The sequence below is a fragment of the Aethalodelphis obliquidens genome, unplaced genomic scaffold (assembly GCF_003676395.1).
Source record: "Aethalodelphis obliquidens isolate GAN/ISIS:26980383/991018 unplaced genomic scaffold, ASM367639v1 scaffold14, whole genome shotgun sequence".
NCBI lineage: Eukaryota > Metazoa > Chordata > Mammalia > Artiodactyla > Delphinidae > Aethalodelphis > Aethalodelphis obliquidens.
The window spans coordinates 37,175,061-37,191,324 of NW_020837958.1; the positions used below are offsets into that span (position 1 = coordinate 37,175,061).

The 16,264-nt window shown below is 48.2% G+C and overlaps 1 protein-coding gene across 15 annotated transcripts in view; it reads right to left on the reverse strand.

Moving 5' to 3' along the window:
* Positions 1–16,264, reverse strand: part of PPFIBP2 (PPFIB scaffold protein 2) — a 146,151-nt gene that overhangs the window by 39,764 nt on the left and 90,123 nt on the right. For 14 of the 15 annotated variants that reach the window (XM_027115495.1, XM_027115490.1, XM_027115486.1 and 11 more), the window contains one exon: positions 8,215–8,346. The exons of the other annotated variant lie outside the window; for it this stretch is intronic. In XM_027115495.1, the coding sequence (XP_026971296.1) occupies positions 8,215–8,346 (132 nt within the window). The remainder of the gene's footprint in view (positions 1–8,214; positions 8,347–16,264) is intronic. 15 annotated transcript variants of the gene reach the window in all.

Here is a 16,264-nt window from a genome sequence, read left to right on the forward strand (position 1 = left end):
CGCAGGGTCAGTCAGCGCTCAGACATGGAACTCCTTAGGAGAGCAGAACAGAAGGATGGAAGTGTACGGCAGGGGGCACACGGCGGTCGCTGTCCGTGACCATATGCTCTCTTCACAGGAACCAAAAGACGTGGCATTTTCCCTGACCTGCCCCATCCATGGGCCCGTCTGCAGTATGGCCTTCGTGCCATACTGGGGGCCGTCCTTGCGTGACAGCGTCTGAGGCGCAGAGTCTAGCAAGAGCGGAGATGGGATCACATACGGATGCATCCCTTCTACACTCGCCAACGCCCTCCCCAAACGTGCCAACACCTGTGCACAGGGGACATATGGCGCACAACACGCGCACGCACGCTACTACGTCCCCAACCCTAAACGCTCCCTCACACCCGACACCAGACCTGACTCCTCTGTAGCCTCAAGAACATTTTGACCTTTTATGGCAATTTTGGAAAATAACTGCAACCCTTGGAATTCATACCTACTCGGTTCTGAATCCCTTGCACTAGCAGCTCTGCTGGGCTTTCCTTTATCTACTCCACAGACATCTAGCGTCACTCCACAGAGACCCAAGGCCACAGTGAGCAATGGCGCTCGCAGGTGAGTGAGGAGAAACACGCAAATAGCAATCACAACAGGCTGTACGTGCTACACCAATAGGACCATGGGGCTTCCCGGGAGCGGTGAGTGACTAATTCCGCCTGGGTCGAGACAGAGAGATGGGACGAGTCTAAGTGACGTGAAGTAGGCGCGTTCTAGATCCCTTGCCTGTGTGGGGAAGTAAAGGGGACGAGGAGTCATGGGCCTGGCTGGCAGGGTGGAGGATGGTGCCACTCATGGCAACGAGAAACCCAAGAGCCTGGGGAAGACTGCGGGCAGCTGACGGGGCCGGGGCATGGAGTTAAGGAGACAGTTGGCAACAGATCCCGACAGAGCCTAGGGTGGGTGGCAGCCATTTAAAGTGTTTAGCCCGTCTCTGCCCACCTTTACTGACATTCTGAGCACTGGCACCTGGTACTGGGAAGTTTGCCGCCTGGCACCATGAGAACTGTCCAGGCATGCTAGAAAGAGGTTTTCCATCCCCCACAGAAACAGTGTTTCCTAAAAGAAGAATGTAGAAGGAAATGTAGAAGGAAAACTGAGGGTCCGGATGGCAGCTTGGGTCTGAGAGAGCACTGCTAGGGCCCCTACGCCAGCCTGCTCTCCCTCCAGCGATGCCACTTGAACTGGGAGAGCTGCAGATGCAGGCATCGCCGTCATAAGCGGGCTCCTGGCCTCCCAGCCACTCTCTCCTGGAGCTAGCGCACCTGAGTTAGCCCAGAGACAGCCCCACGTTGTCTTTCCCCAGAGTCAGTCGTCAGAGGGTTGGCTTCACCCGCTCATCTGACTTTGGTAAACACCTCACACGGTGCCCTGGCACACGGAGGCCTTCGATAAATGTGAGTTCACTTTCCCCACTGCTTCTCCTTTTGCCACCAAGCGTTTGAGCCATAAGAAATGAAGGAGAGAAACCGGGAGAGCAACAGAAAACACCTCAAGGTCATGCAACACAGTTAAGGCCCATATGACATTGATCGCTGACAACAAAAGCCCAGTGGCTCTGCACCCTCCAGCATGCTTCCCTTACTGGCCACTCTCCCAGAACCTTTAGTCTCTCCTGGTGACTGGCCCTGCCGGTCTTCACACCTGCTCTTCTCTCTCTTATGTAAGTTTCAAGAACGTCACGGCCCTCACTCTTCTCCTGTTCCCTTCATTGTTGTCTCTCTCAAGTGAGGGGTCTAGACCCACTGGCCCTGATTTTCATCACCTCATCCCCACCCCCACTCTCCAGGCAGATGAGCTCGAGCTCTATCTCCAGCACAAAAGGGGTCAGCACCCTCCTCGCGGTCAGATCCACACACGCATCCTCTGTCCTCAAGCTGCGTGGCTCCCTCGTCTTACTCCTTACCTTCGGCAGCTCTGCACTACTCAGGTTCTCCTGGCCTCTCTTTTACTCTTTTCCTGCCAACTTATGGATTGCTCCAGTCTGTGTAGGTCTTCATGAATCCCAATGTCAACCGATCCACTTAGTTTCCTTTGGCTTCCTGTCATCACAACTTGAAGGCCTTCTATATCAGCAGCTAAATTATGGACTAAAAATGCACACCAGGCAGGAGGACCAAAGGCAGATGACATGACCCTCTGCAAAAAAAATCTTCCTAGAGGTAGTCTTAAGATATTATTCATTATCACTTGGGTACCGATATGCCTGTTTCAGCATTCATCCTATATTCCTCTATCTTATCCACAAGACTATCCCAAGCAATGTTTTCGCAGTGCCTCACTGAAGTGAGGATTTACCCAGCCTACCACTACAAGATGCACTCCTGGCCAAACCAATGAGGCCAATTAGACGTAACTTACTCTTAATGGACACAGACCCCTACTTTGTCTTCTCACAAACCATCATAGGGTTGACCTCAAACTCAGTAGACTGAATTTTATAGAACCCTTCTAACTTTCTTTGCCATTTTGAAAAAAGAGAAGGAGGAGGAGGAGAAGAAAATGGTTACTTCCAGTTTTTCAGCAACTCACTTGATTTCTCCGATTCCTTAAAATTCACTTATAAACAAGCAGCCTGGGGACTGCTGTCCTAAGTTCTGTGCACCTGTCAGAGGTATCAGTGGAACCAAGCCCATTCTTTCTTTGATCTTCTTGAGAACATAACTTTAAAGGAAAATCTTCCCATTGTCCTCAGAACTGTCCCTTTCAGTGGGGTTTGATCTTCCTCATGCAGTTCGTGTAGGTGCACTTTTCTCCGTCCTTCCTACCTTTTGTACAAGGCCCTTTGAAAACTGGTTCCTCTCAAGGTACCTCTACCTTTTCCTTTTTATTGGTATATTATTTGTGAGGTTGCACAGTCAGAAATAAGTATATTTTTATGTAGTTCAATATCCTTGAGTCATCGCTTCTATTTCTGAACTTTCAAAGGTATGATTTCCAAGGTCCACAGTGCATGTCTGGCTATGCCGCGTTCTCCCCTCCCTCCCTGTCATGAACTCTCAAAATAACAATGGCCACTCTCTCAAGAGACCCATCACTTTCACTTCATAAACTAGTTTCTAGCTTTGCTTCAGCATTAGAGCCAGAGTGGCAGATTGCCTGGTTTCTTTATCTACATTCAGGGCAGAAACTATAAATGGAGTGGGGGGGGGGGTGGAAGGCAAAAACAAAAACCAACCCTTCAATACCTAGGTGTTGGGTAGGAGTTTATTTATTTATTTATGTATTTATTTTGGCTGCGTTGGGTCTTCGTTTCTGTGCGAGGGCTTTCTCTAGTTGCGGCAAGCGGGGGCCACTCTTCATCGCGGTGTGCGGGCCTCTCGCTATCGCGGCCTCTCTTGTTGCGAAGCACAGGCTCGGGACACGCAGGCTCAGTGGCCATGGCTCACGGGCCTAGTTGCTCCGCAGCATGTGGGATCCCCCCGGACCGGGGCACGAACCCGTGTCCCCTGCATCGGCAGGCGGACTCTCAACCACTGCGCCACCAGGGAAGCCCCCCTCTCCTCTCTTAATAGGTCTTTTCTCTCCCATAGGGCAGAGCCTTTTGTAGTGGTGTTTTCAATCTTGGGTCCCACATCATAAAGTCCAAGTGACATTTATGAGGTTCTAATCCCTGTTCTGTAATCTCAACTCACTTTATTACTCTTGCTTTGCCAACCGTCAAAGTTTTTGTTTCGGGGCTTCCCTGGTGGCGCAGTTGTTGAGAGTCCGCCTGCCGATGCAGGGGATGCGGGTTCGTGCCCCGGTCCAGGAAGATCCCACATGCCGCGGAGCGGCTGGGCCCGTGAGCCATGGCCGCTGAGCCTGCGCGTCCGGAGCCTGTGCTCTGCAACGGGAGAGGCCACGACAGTGAGAGGCCCGCGTACCGCAAAAAAAAAAAAAAGTTTTTGTTTGTTTGATGGTTCTTTTCGATGTGAAACTAACTACTGGGCACTTCCCATAATCATAGTCTTTCCCACCCCATCCTACCTGTTAAACTTGTTCACAACTTTACTTAGTTGTTTCTCTCCCGCTTCCTTCATGCTCAGTTTAATACTGTCCTGGCACTCTGACACATAGCAGGTGGGAATACCACCTCCACATCTGTCAAAATGTCAAGTGTGTTGTACCCTTTGACCCTTCCATTCCACTTCAATATCCTCACACATTTACACATTTATTCACAATAGCATTATTTGTAAGGGCAAACACTTGGAAACAACTTAAATGTCCACCCAAGAGAGAACTGGTTAAATAAATGAGGGCATAGTCAGAGCATAAAATAATATGTAAACATAAACATGAATGAGAAAGGTTTTTTTTTAATGTACTTGATATGAAACAAGCTCTATGACTGCTCAATTAAAAAAGAAGAAAGGTCTAGAATAATGTGTATCTGTGCAAACATGAGGGAAAGAATTTATCCATATAAATTTGCTTGTCGATGCATAAGATAACTCTGAAGGATACAAAACAAACTGACAACATTGGTGTCTGACTGCTGGCTGGGGAAGGAGAGGTTTTGCTGCATATACCTTTCTGAACTCTTAATTTCTGAATTGTTGGAGTACATTTCCTGTACAAACAAAGATGAGTAAACAAAATAAAAACAAGAATAATAAAACTCTCCTAAGTCAGGCCAGCTCTTCTCTGAGCAAACACAATCTTCCCAGCCTTTGCTCTGTACTCCAGGTTCATCATTCCCATTGCAATAGTTCAGAAATCAGAATCCCTCCCCTTCCAAGGTCCCACCCATAGGAAGAAAGGAAGCAGGACACCTGTGCTGTAAGATATTCCATTTTCTACCAGGAAATCCTAGAGCTCGTTTCCAGTTCTCTTCAGGCTTATGTATGTCCCTGATCAATTGGGCTGACTTCATTTCCAAGCACATGCTGGATCCCTGTTCCCCTCTAGAAAGGCTGCTCTGCTACTACACGCAGAACCCTTTGGATCTCACAAAGGGATCCAGCTGCAGGCCTCCCTGCACCCCCAGTGCTTAGGGAAGCCACATGCCCTTCTCCAAGGAAGATCTCTCCAAGGGACATGCCTTTGATAGGTGGGCCGCCCCGAGGTTTTCCTTTGCCTCTGGATCTCTTTCCTTCATGTGCCACCCTCCTAACTGTGGTATTTACTTTCCATGTTGGTCACTTTTCCTGCAGTCCTGCTTTTCAGGAGTGAACCCAATTGGTCCAATCTTGGGTCTCCTGAAATGACCCAGGACCACTGCGAAAGGCTCAGGAGAAAAGGTACAGTAAACAGGAAATCCAGTATTCACCCACGTCTCCTAAGGGTCACCACGGACTCCTGAGCAAGGCTGGCTATCAGGATTGTCTCCATTTAACAAGAAACCTACACCTCAAAGTCCTTGGGTTTATAGACAAACATTTGTAATCACTTCCACAGCTGACTACAGGGCGGCAGGATACCTGCTTAGGATAAAGCCTGAGCTACACAGAGAAAGTTTATTTCAGATCTGGCTACCTCAGAAAAGTCCTGCCTCTTTTAAACCACAAGCAATCAGGCTTTAGGCTAAGCACATTCACTGGAAAAACAGCAGCAGTGTAGGATGGGAAGCAACATTCCCTTTATTCATACAACTACAACCTTGATGACCCCAGCTAGCCAAACGTCTCCCTCAAAATAAACAGCTCCACCACACACACGACAGTAGTGCAGCTAGCTTCAGCAGCCCTGTCCATGGTTGTAAGCCTAGGGTGTTCCAGATAGTTACAAACAGTGGTAGAGAGTCTGAGCATACCAGTAAAGATTATGTTTAATGACAAGAATGAGAATGTTGCTTCAGGTCATATGGCCGTTGCTCCCTGATTATCACAAGTTTGAACAGCCTGAAAAACTCCTCCACATGGAAACCTAATGTTTGTACTAGCAACTGGGAAGGGCTGTTATCGGGTAGGACTGAGGCCAGCAGCTCAGGGTCTATGGTGCCTCATGCACGAATAGTCTAATGGAAAACAAAAGCAAAAATTCGGATTGAAAAATAATCCTTCAGAAAAGAAAAAATAAAGCAAACAGTAGAACGACTGCCTTAGCTGTGCTTGGCCCAGAAGTGGGAGCTCCCCTTCCTTCCCTAGAAAGGAACTGAGCTGCTCCAGCTCGGTACTAACTCAGCATTCTGCCACCATGGACTGACTCTCGTGCCCACACACACCCATGCGTGGGCCCATGTCCCCTACAGTGACTGGTTCAGAACCAGGCACGTGACCCAAATTGGCCCACTGATATGCAATCCTGGGGTTTTGCTGGAATCTTTGAGAGAGAGAGAATCTCTCTCTCTGCAGAGGTTGCCAGGCTAGTAGGATCTAAAGCTGCTGACGGCCATCTTTGTCACCACATACAGAGAGCCTTCCTGAGAATAAGGCTAAAACAGAACCGAATGAGACCCTAAGCCTGATTTCTAAGACACGGTAAAGCCAGCTGGATCTAGTGATATCAGCTTTTTAAACCCTAGACTATTCCAGTTGTGTGACCTAATAACCCTCTCCCTCTTTCCTTTCTTTCTTTTCCTTGTTTCCCTCGCTCCCTCCCCTCCCTCCCTCCCTCGGTTTTGAGGCCCCCAAGCCTGAATGTATATCCCCACGTGATCACACATTTTGAAACACTGGTAAAATAATTCTAAACCTGTAGAAAATCTAATTGCTTCTCCCTGAACATTTAAGAAGCACAGCCTATTGAACTAACACTTCACACAGATAAGCTTTGACTCTGCGTGAACGTAGAAGTCAATAATGTAGCTAGGTCGACATTTACATTTCTCGCATGCTTAAAAACACAATCAGTAAGTAACTGATAAAAGCTAGTTATCCAGCACTACGCTAAGGACTACACATATACGTTATCTCATTCCTTCCTGGGAACAACTGAGCAAACAGGAAGTACTGCTATCTCCATTTTACAGAAGAAGAAATAGAGGTTTGGGAGGTTAAATTACTTGCCTAAGATCGCAAACCTACTGAGTAGCTGAGGTTGGATTCCAGCCAAGAGGTCTGATTCAAAAGCCTGCATTCTTAATCACTAGAAGATAGTGTCCTCAGCGTAATGGAGATAAATTTTCTTTTGGCAACTATACTTCTTACTAATGAGCATGTTCTCAAAAGCAATGCAAGGAATATGCCCCACATATTAGAAGTGTCTCAATCACCAGTGTTTACCCAGTAAACACAGAAATGTGCCAGGTTTCCGGGCATGATGGTGTTGGTGCTTAACTGAATGGAACAATGTCCACCTTTAGATGTTAGAGGTGCCTGAATGGAAGAGAGGATGCCAGATCCTATGATAGAGACTTAGCTTTGGTGATTTTTTTTTTCGACTTCATCACACAGTTACCCATTTTACAGATAAAGAAATTGAAGTTCAGAGAGATTAAGTAGTTAACTTGCTGAAGTTCAAAGAGCTATTAAGCATTTAGGTCCGTAATTGAGCCAAGGTGTTTCTAAACCTAAAGGCTATTCTTTCCACAGCTCACAATGCACAGTGTACAAATATAGGGAACTTGTAGGTAGAGGCACACGGAAGGTGGTTATCTAAGGTTAAAATGGACTGTTCTGAGCTCTGAGCCTAGAATTTATCCAAAACATTTACCCAAAAAAAGAGTCTGGCATGCTCTAGTCAATGGCATATGGAGCCTGAGAAAACAAAAACAAAAACGAGATACAGGAACACATTCTAAGAGAAGCCTGTGCATGGGCTCACCCATAGGAGCCATCAGGAGGAAAGAAACACATAATCTAAGGGTTGCCTCTGGGTCTGTGAAATGCACATCAAGAATGTCTCTAGACTCCATGGACAACGATGCTGGCTTACTGAGCAGCTGACTTCATCCAATACGCGGTCATTACCTTGGCTCTCAGAGAAGACATCTTGGTCTCTCCAAGTCTTGTCTGATCCTTCCCCCACTACTGCTTCCCTTTCCATCCTTGTCAGCAGCTTGAGGGAGGATACAGCCTTAGAGCCAAAACTGGGTGGTTTGGGCACTGCTGAAATCTGCAGCCACAGCAAAACCTGATAACTTGGTATTAACAGATCATTGTGTCTCTGGTGCATAGATGTTTCTGGCACCCAGTGGCTGCCAGGCTTGGGGTTGACCAGATGGGCCGAAGCCACATTAGGCTAGCTTCCCCTGATCTGAGCTTTGGACAGTATGGGTACCCCTAGAAGGTGACGTATCACACTCACCTCTGCTTTTTTCTGCTTCTCTTCCTGCTCTCTCTGCTCCTTCTCCATGCCCACCAGCTTGAGCTTCAGCTCAGACACTTCAGTCATCAGATCGAGCTTCTGAGTCTCAAGAGATGTACGACTTAGCAGCTCCTGCAGGCAAAAACAGATCTCAAAATCGTAAACCTCCATGGCAATAAGAACGACTCTACCTCCATCCATAGGACATAAGGCAATCTCTACATTGTACGATGAAACCGCTACATCTGAGCCACAGTCCTATAGGGGACAGACCTGGGCTGATGCTGGGTCACTCAAGGGTAGCATGGCCCGATGCTACCCACTGTGCTCTGCGAGTCAATGTGAGCTACATTTCTCAAAAAGCACATTTGTCCATAGAAACCATTATTCATTCTTTCCAGGTAGAGAAAAACGGATGGGTCTGCTCAACGAATGAAATTTCTCCATGTCTATTTTTAAGGCAAAGCAGCAGATCCTCTCCACCAAAACAAACAAAAGACCAGCTTAGGTTAACATTACATTTTTCAAAACCAAAGTTTCCATATCACCTCCTGGGCTCAGTCAATATTCAGCCCAGTCTTCCACACATGTCATTGGAAGACCTTACTGCAAGGAACCTAGAAGGGAGCTAGGACATAAAGTAGATATTCAATGAGTATTTATTGAATGGTTATAGTAGAATCTTATTTATGTGATATGTATCTTTCCTAGAATGTAAATAAGAAAATTGTTCTTTGCTTATTTTGAGGACTGGGGAGGTTATTAGTAGTCCTGCCAAGCCTAAAACAGTAGCAGACAACAACCTGTCATTAATATATACACTTAATAAGCATAAATAAGACAAAACAAAGGTGATAGGTGAAACACCTGCTCAGCACTACTAGGAATTATGAAGGACCTCAAAAGCCAGGAGCACTTCCCAAAGTCCTGGGGTAACATTTCTCCATTGGCAAAAGGCGATGTTGTGTGAGATCCCAAATCTTGGCACCTGGAGACATTGGATACACAGGTCCTGGCAAGGAGACCATGATATGATGCTAGGAGGGTAACCGGCCAAATGAGCTGATGGAAAGGACACAACATCCCGCCAAGGTCTGAAATTTCCTTATCATCTTGGGCAACCCAACTCTAGTACAAGAACAGTCATTTCAACAATCTGACCCTACAGCCATGCTTTCACGTTCTGAACTGTCCTCAACTCATAAAACCAAACCGCATGGGTCAGAGATTTTAACTTGGAAAACATGACTCCCTGGGCAAAAGGCCATCAGTACCTCAGAAAGGTGGGCTACAAACTGTCCGTCTGCTAACCTGAGGGAGAGCATCCAGAAGCCAAGGAATTCAGCAAAATGAGCTTAGTACTAGGCTGAGGAGCCCAGCTCTTCCTGGGCCAGCCAGACATGAAGCTGGCTTACAGGGCAAAGGCAGCAGCAGTGCCATGCCAGAACTGCGGGCTGCTTGGTCATGAGGACTTAGCCAGCTAAGTATGTCCAGTGTTGGGACTGGGGGTGGGTGGACAGAGATGCGCTGAGTGCCTGTGCTAGACACTGTTGGGTACTTTACATACATCCTCTCAATAAACCCTCCCAGGGATTTGGCAGTCAACATTACTATCCCTATTTTACAGATGAAGAAACGGGCCCAGAGACTGGCCTGTCTTGGCCAAGGGCACACACCAATCAACAGCAGAGTTAGTTTTAAAACCAAAGTCTGTTTGGCTTCAAAACTCATTTCTGTTTAATGTATCCCATTGTTTCCCAAACAGAGAAAGAAGTCCAAGAATTTCAAGGGAAATAAAAAAATACATGCTGGGGCTTCCCTGGTGGCGCAGTGGTTGAGAGTCCACCTGCCGATGCAGGGGACACGGGTTCATGCCCCGGTCCGGGAGGATCCCACGTGCCGCGGAACGGCTAGGCCCATGAGCCATGGCCGCTGAGCCTGTGTATCCGGAGCCTGTGCTCCGCAATGGGAGAGGCCACAACAGTGAGAGGCCCACGTACCGCAAAAAAAAAAAAAAAAAAAAAAAAAGTGTTGAAAAAAGCCAATCAACAAATATTCACTGAGCCCAGGAAAGAGCTGCTCAAACTGTTAAGAATTTGTTGAACACATACTGTCTACTAGGGCCTGGTGCTAAGGCTACGCAGGCCATAAAAGGCCCCAAAATGTTCTTCCCTGGGTGAGGAAGATGGGATTTCTGGGTCTTGAGTATCTTAAGATATAATCCTTCCTAATGCCGCCTGCTCGTTATGAACATCCTTCTCCCTCTTCCCCACCTTCCCCTTTGCCTCCACCACCTCATTCTGTGTCTTTCTCTCCATCCTTTCATTTAGCTGTTTTGTTCCAGAAATGATTTGAGGTAGTTTGCAAAATAGACAACTCAAGTTAAAAAATAGGGCTTCCCTGGTGGCGCAGTGGTTGAGAGTCCGCCTGCCGATGCAGGGGACACGGGTTCGTGCCCCGGTCTGGGAAGATCCCACGTGCCGCGGAGCGGCTGGGCCCGAGAGCCATGGCCGCTGAGCCTGCGTGTCCAGAGCCTGTGCTCCGCAACGGGAGAGGCCACAACAGTGAGAGGTCCACGTACCGAAAAATAAATAAAATAAACCGTAAAAATTAAAGCGGGTAAGGAAAGAAGTTGAAGCCAGAGTGACTGTCGGCATAAAACTCATACCCTAAAGTTCTATTCACAGCTGGAGATGGAGTACAATGTGTATGTGAGCTTCCCAGCCAGCAGTGCAAAGGGAAAAAGGGACGATTCTAGAACTCAAGGTCCATGGGATAATAACAATTGCTTTGGAGTGCTAAGAACTCAGAAAATCTTCTTCCATGAGACTTCCATCATTTGTTCAACTACCAGATGCCAAGGCCCAGGGATAGGAGAGTTAAAAGTACAGCCCCTGTTGAGCTCCTGAGTCTCTTAAAAAGGTATTTAATGCAGTTGTCTACTGACCAGCATTCAAGATACTGCCTCGGTGGGATGTAAAAATGCCTCAGAAGGCACCTCTCTTGAAAGCTAAGAATCTACTCTGCTTTCATGATTTCCAGAATCCCTCTGGCTGTTTTAACTGCCAGGTTGTAATTGGTCATACCAATGTTCCAGTTAATGAGGATAATATTCTAATTGGTTGCATTAAAATTCCAATGGCCATTCCAATTGGTCATGCCAGGGTTCTGATTGGTCACACTAACATTCCAAGTGGACATTTCAATTAGACACACCAAAGTTTTAATGAGAAGCCTGGGGCTGCTTAATTGCACACAGTCCACTGATAACAAAACTTCTCCTTACTGTCTCCTAGATTCTATTAGCATGTGCTTCCCCCTTTCATTATCATCACCCCTGGTCCTTGTCATCAACAAGTACTGTCCTACTCCCTGAACTCAAAATCAGCCTTTGACAGCCTTATCCCAGCCCAGCCCCACTTCCCCATCTCCAGGCCCGGCAAGGCCTCCAGCCACTATTATGTACTGTGACCTCTATCCTAGTTGTCTTAATAGGATTTAAATACCCTACATTCTAAACTGCTCTTTCTACTTCCAGCAGAAACTGAACCCTGACGTTTGCATGACATGACACGTCCTTCCCAGTCCTCTCAAGTAGAGGCCGTTCTGCTCCAGCAACCCAACTTACAGAACACCTTTCTCCCAGTTAAACACTGCTTCTTCCAGATCTCCTACCTCTGCCCTCCTCCTCCTCTAAGGCAGCACCATTCAGTTAAGTCACGTTTTCCCCAAATACCCAGACCCCAAGATAGTCCCTCATTTCCATTGATTATCCTTGTTAATCAATCTTTCACTCAGGGTTCACCCTGGTTTCACATTTCTTGACCTTGACACCGACAGGCTTTGCTTCCACCTCAGTTCAGCTTCTCAGTAGTATGGCCACAGCCTGACCCTCGTCTTGATCCGGAACATGTGTCCTTCACTTCTAAAATCTTCAACTCTGAAATTCTCTCCTCTGGCCACAATCCTCTGACTTTTCAACTGGCCCATTTAGTCACTCAAATCATCTTCAATTTCTTCTTCTGTGGCTACCAGTTACTTAACAACTCCCTATTTTCCTAGTTTATCAACTTCCTTTAAGTAGTATTTGCCTCCTTACCCACCCTGTACCTTAAGGCTTATCATTTCAGTTGTATCATTTCTGCATCAGAAAATTCTTCCTGACTCATCCTTGCCCCTAGATCTGAAGTGTACTCGCTTCACCAGCACCCACTCCATGCCAAACCTCAAAGACTTCTATGTTTCCACTCCCCACGGCCTGAGAATTGCTGGTAAGTCACTTAATGATGCCAACTGGTTTCCACACAAATTTACGCTATCTAATTACAGCCGATCTTCCAACACTGCCTGGCAAAACTTATATTCATCTCTGGCTGGTTCCTTTCAGAGATTGTTCCAGATCTTTTCCATTCTCCTCGAGCCCTAAACCCCACCCTATCCCCTTCTTCTCCTTAAATAACCTATTTACTGAAGATATCTGATCAGTCACTGAACTTACATCCTTCCTATTTCAAAGTTTCCCAGAATCGTCTCTCATTCCTCTCTCCTGAATCCGTGTCTTACAGAAGGCAAGCCCGCACCTCCTTTCCGAGGTTAGTCTGACATAACTGCACACAGCCGACTTCTCTGTCAGGTTCTTCTATCTTTAAAAACTGTTCCCAGCCCAATAAGTTTCCAGGTTGCACATTAAAAGCACATGTTAAAGGACACAAAGATTCCAGAGTTTGCTGCTGAGTTGCTCCACCTGACCCACCTTCCTGTTGCTGACCAGTCTTCCATGCCATCCTCATGCAGCTTGAATGAAGATTCAGGTAACTCCCTGGTTAACCAGTAGCTTTTGGCTTTGTTCTCCGAGTCCTGGTCCTGTTTCTCCCTCTAGCCGGTAGTGCAGAACGCCGCCTGCTCACAGGGACCTGGGCCCTCCCTCCCCTCTGTACTGCCTTTGAGGAAGTTCTCACCAAGTCTACACTACTCTGGGGTAGGCCCATTAATCATCTGCTCTGACAGGCATTTAATCTCTCCCTCACCATCAGCTTCCATCCCTCAGGCTATAAACATGATCAAATTTCTGACATTGGAAAGAACCTTCCCTCTTGACCTTCCTTCCCCTCCAGGGACCACCATCAGCTCCCTAGTGCTCAGGCTAGGCAAACGCACTCCGAGTGTGGTGTGAGCGTGAACGCCAGCTTTTTCTCCTCCCTCCCCTCTCCCCCTCACAGCCAAGCTCTGAAAAGCATAATCCACTCTTTGCTGCCTCTTCCTCCTCATCTTCCTGTCGCTTACTCAGGAAAACGTCTGCATGTCTGCAACCCAGCTTCTGCCTTCCCCAGAGCACAGAAACAGCCCTGCCTCTGGGACCAGCGTCCCCACTTTCCGAGGCAACTTTCACCTCTCAGCTCTCAACCCACTGACTCACCCTGCCTCCCCTCATTAGTGCGAGCCCACCCTCCCTTTCCATTTTCCTGACCTCTTTCTTTCTGTCTTTATTTTGGCTGCACAGGGTCTTAGTTGCAGCGTGTGGGATCTTTAGTTGCAGCATACGGGATCTAGCTCCCCGACCAGGGATCGAACCCGGCCCCCCTGCATTGGGAGCACGGAGTCTTAGCCACTGGACCACCTGGGAAGTCCCCTTTTCCTGACCTTTCTTTTTTCTTCTTTGTCTTCGCTGCTGGCATCTTTTATTCTGTCTACCCCTTAAGAGTAACATTCTTGGATCCTCAGCTCCCATCCCCAAGACCGCAGTGATCTGGTCCAGCCTGTTTGTCCAGAGCACGAAGCTTGGCACCTACTGAGACCTGCAGGGTGGGATCCTGCTGGGATCTCTTGGAATCACAGAGCTACTGTAATGGGGTCGGGGGGGAATGGGGAGGCAGGGGGCTGGAGATAAGGGCCAGAGGTTTCATAAGCAGCAGGAGTGTCTGCTCTCCTCATTGGTTCAAGGCTGCCTGTGTAAATGAGAGAGGGCAAGGGATGAGCGGGGTGGTATGGGAGGACGGTGGTTTGTGTTTCTTACTAGGCAGGACCATGAAACTGGGTAATGAAGAAAACCAATGAATAAAATTATCACTCACCCCCTCGCTTCACCACTACCAGTAACCTCTTCCAGAAGGACAAATACATCTCCTTTCTGGGAGGTGAAAAAAAGCCTCCATCTCAGAGCAAACCATCATTTCCTTTTCCCAAAGCTCAGTGTCTGACTGGAGCTGATAAAGAGAATTTGCCTTTCAACTTTGCTCTCCTTAAAGGGCCACATCTTGAAGCGATTACTTCCAACTTTAAGTGTGGAACCTGACCCAGGGAGTTTCTGACCAATGACGGGGGACTGGAGCCAGACTGGCAACCTGAAACCAGAATGAAAGAACAGGCCATGGAACGACTTGAAAGGAAAAGTATGTCCCTCTGCCCTTTGAAGTAAGAGGCCTAGGCCTTGCCGGGAAGCCTCTTTCAGGGAGAGGGGCTCGTAGTCAACCTGGGTTTGAGTCCAGTCTCAGGCCCCACTAACTAAATCATCTCTCTGAACCTCAGTCCCCTTATCTGTTTAAAAAAAAAAAAAAAAAAAAATGGTAAAGCACCTACCTCACACTATGGTCTGGAGATCCAACATCAAATGAGATAAGTTGAGGAAAGCAGTTATCTCTGCCTCACAAATCTCCCAGGGGGAGTTTTAGGGAATAAGTGGCAAATCCCCTTTTTCTTCGCTCAAGTGTCCTGTCTCCTCGGACAGATTTGTGCTCCCACAGGGTCAGGTGCATAGCTCTGTTTAATATCCTTCCTGAGGTAGAAACACCTCCCTAAAGGTGCTCTCCGGGAATTTATGAGCTGGGTGCTGACGACGCTTTGCTGAGTTCACACGCCTGGGCACACTGTTCCCTCACTCGACTCAAGGGCAGGAACTGGGCCTGGGTCCTGGGTCCCGTAACTCCCTGGCCATTGTGTGATAGTCCATTTTTTATAGTACGCGGGTCTCTCCCATTTCGGAGCACAGGCTCCGGATGCGCAGGCTCAGCGGCCATGGCTCACGGGCCCAGCCGCTCTGCGGCATGTGGGATCTTCCCGGACCGGGGCACGAACCCGTGTCCCCTGCATCGGCAGGCGGACTCTCAACCACTGCGCCCCCTGCATCGGCAGGCGGACTCTCAACCACTGCGCCACCAGGGAAGCCCAATAGTCCAGCTTTAACAAAACCGGAACAACTGTACTACAGCTCTAGGAGGTGGGCAGTGCAGAGTCCACACTGTCATCTCTGTTCTCTATAAATAAGAACACAGGTTCACCGACTTCCCCAGATCAACCACAAGTGGTGAATCTGCAGAAAGTCACGTCCATGGACTCCAAATCCCCTAAATTTGTCACTCTCCACACCTCACCTAAAAGGCAGCCAACACAATGAGGTTGCCTGACACCTGGGGCTCTGGGTCAGGTTGGAGGACTGAGATAGAGCCTGGTGTCCTTCCATGTTTCCCCAAAGCTGGGCTGTGTCCTCACAAGGAGCTTTGCATCCTTTCTTCCTCCCCGCTTGGGTTCGCTACCCTGTCTTCTTTCTGGCACTAAACATGGCTGCTGCTCTTGGCACTGATCACACCTGTCAAGGGCCAGCCTCTGGAAAGTGTTCCATTTGGCTGCCAGCTCTGTATAAGGCCTCTTCTCCACTGAACAGCATTGGCTTCCCTCCCTGAAATCATCACCCGCTGGAGAAGGGTCAGTGATCAGAGGCAGAGGAGCTTGTTGTGCAGGAACTGACAGAACCCCAGAGAACCCATGGAGGCCACTTTAGAAAAAGTCACCAGGGACTTCAAATACATCACAGAGCATAAGGAACTCTCTCTCTGTGACAGATTTTTTTGCCAACATGGTCTAGGCCAATCACAATGGGGAGGGCGCTGGTCCACACGTGTGTTCCTGGGGTGTTATTCTGGGCTCTGGGCTCGGATAGTTCAGTGTGCAGCCCTCAAAGATGCAGCTGGGCAACGCCTCGACCTGCTTAAAATGGAGAGGAGGGGCTTCCCCGGTGGCGCAGTGGTCGAGAGTCCGCCTGCCGATGCAGGGGACA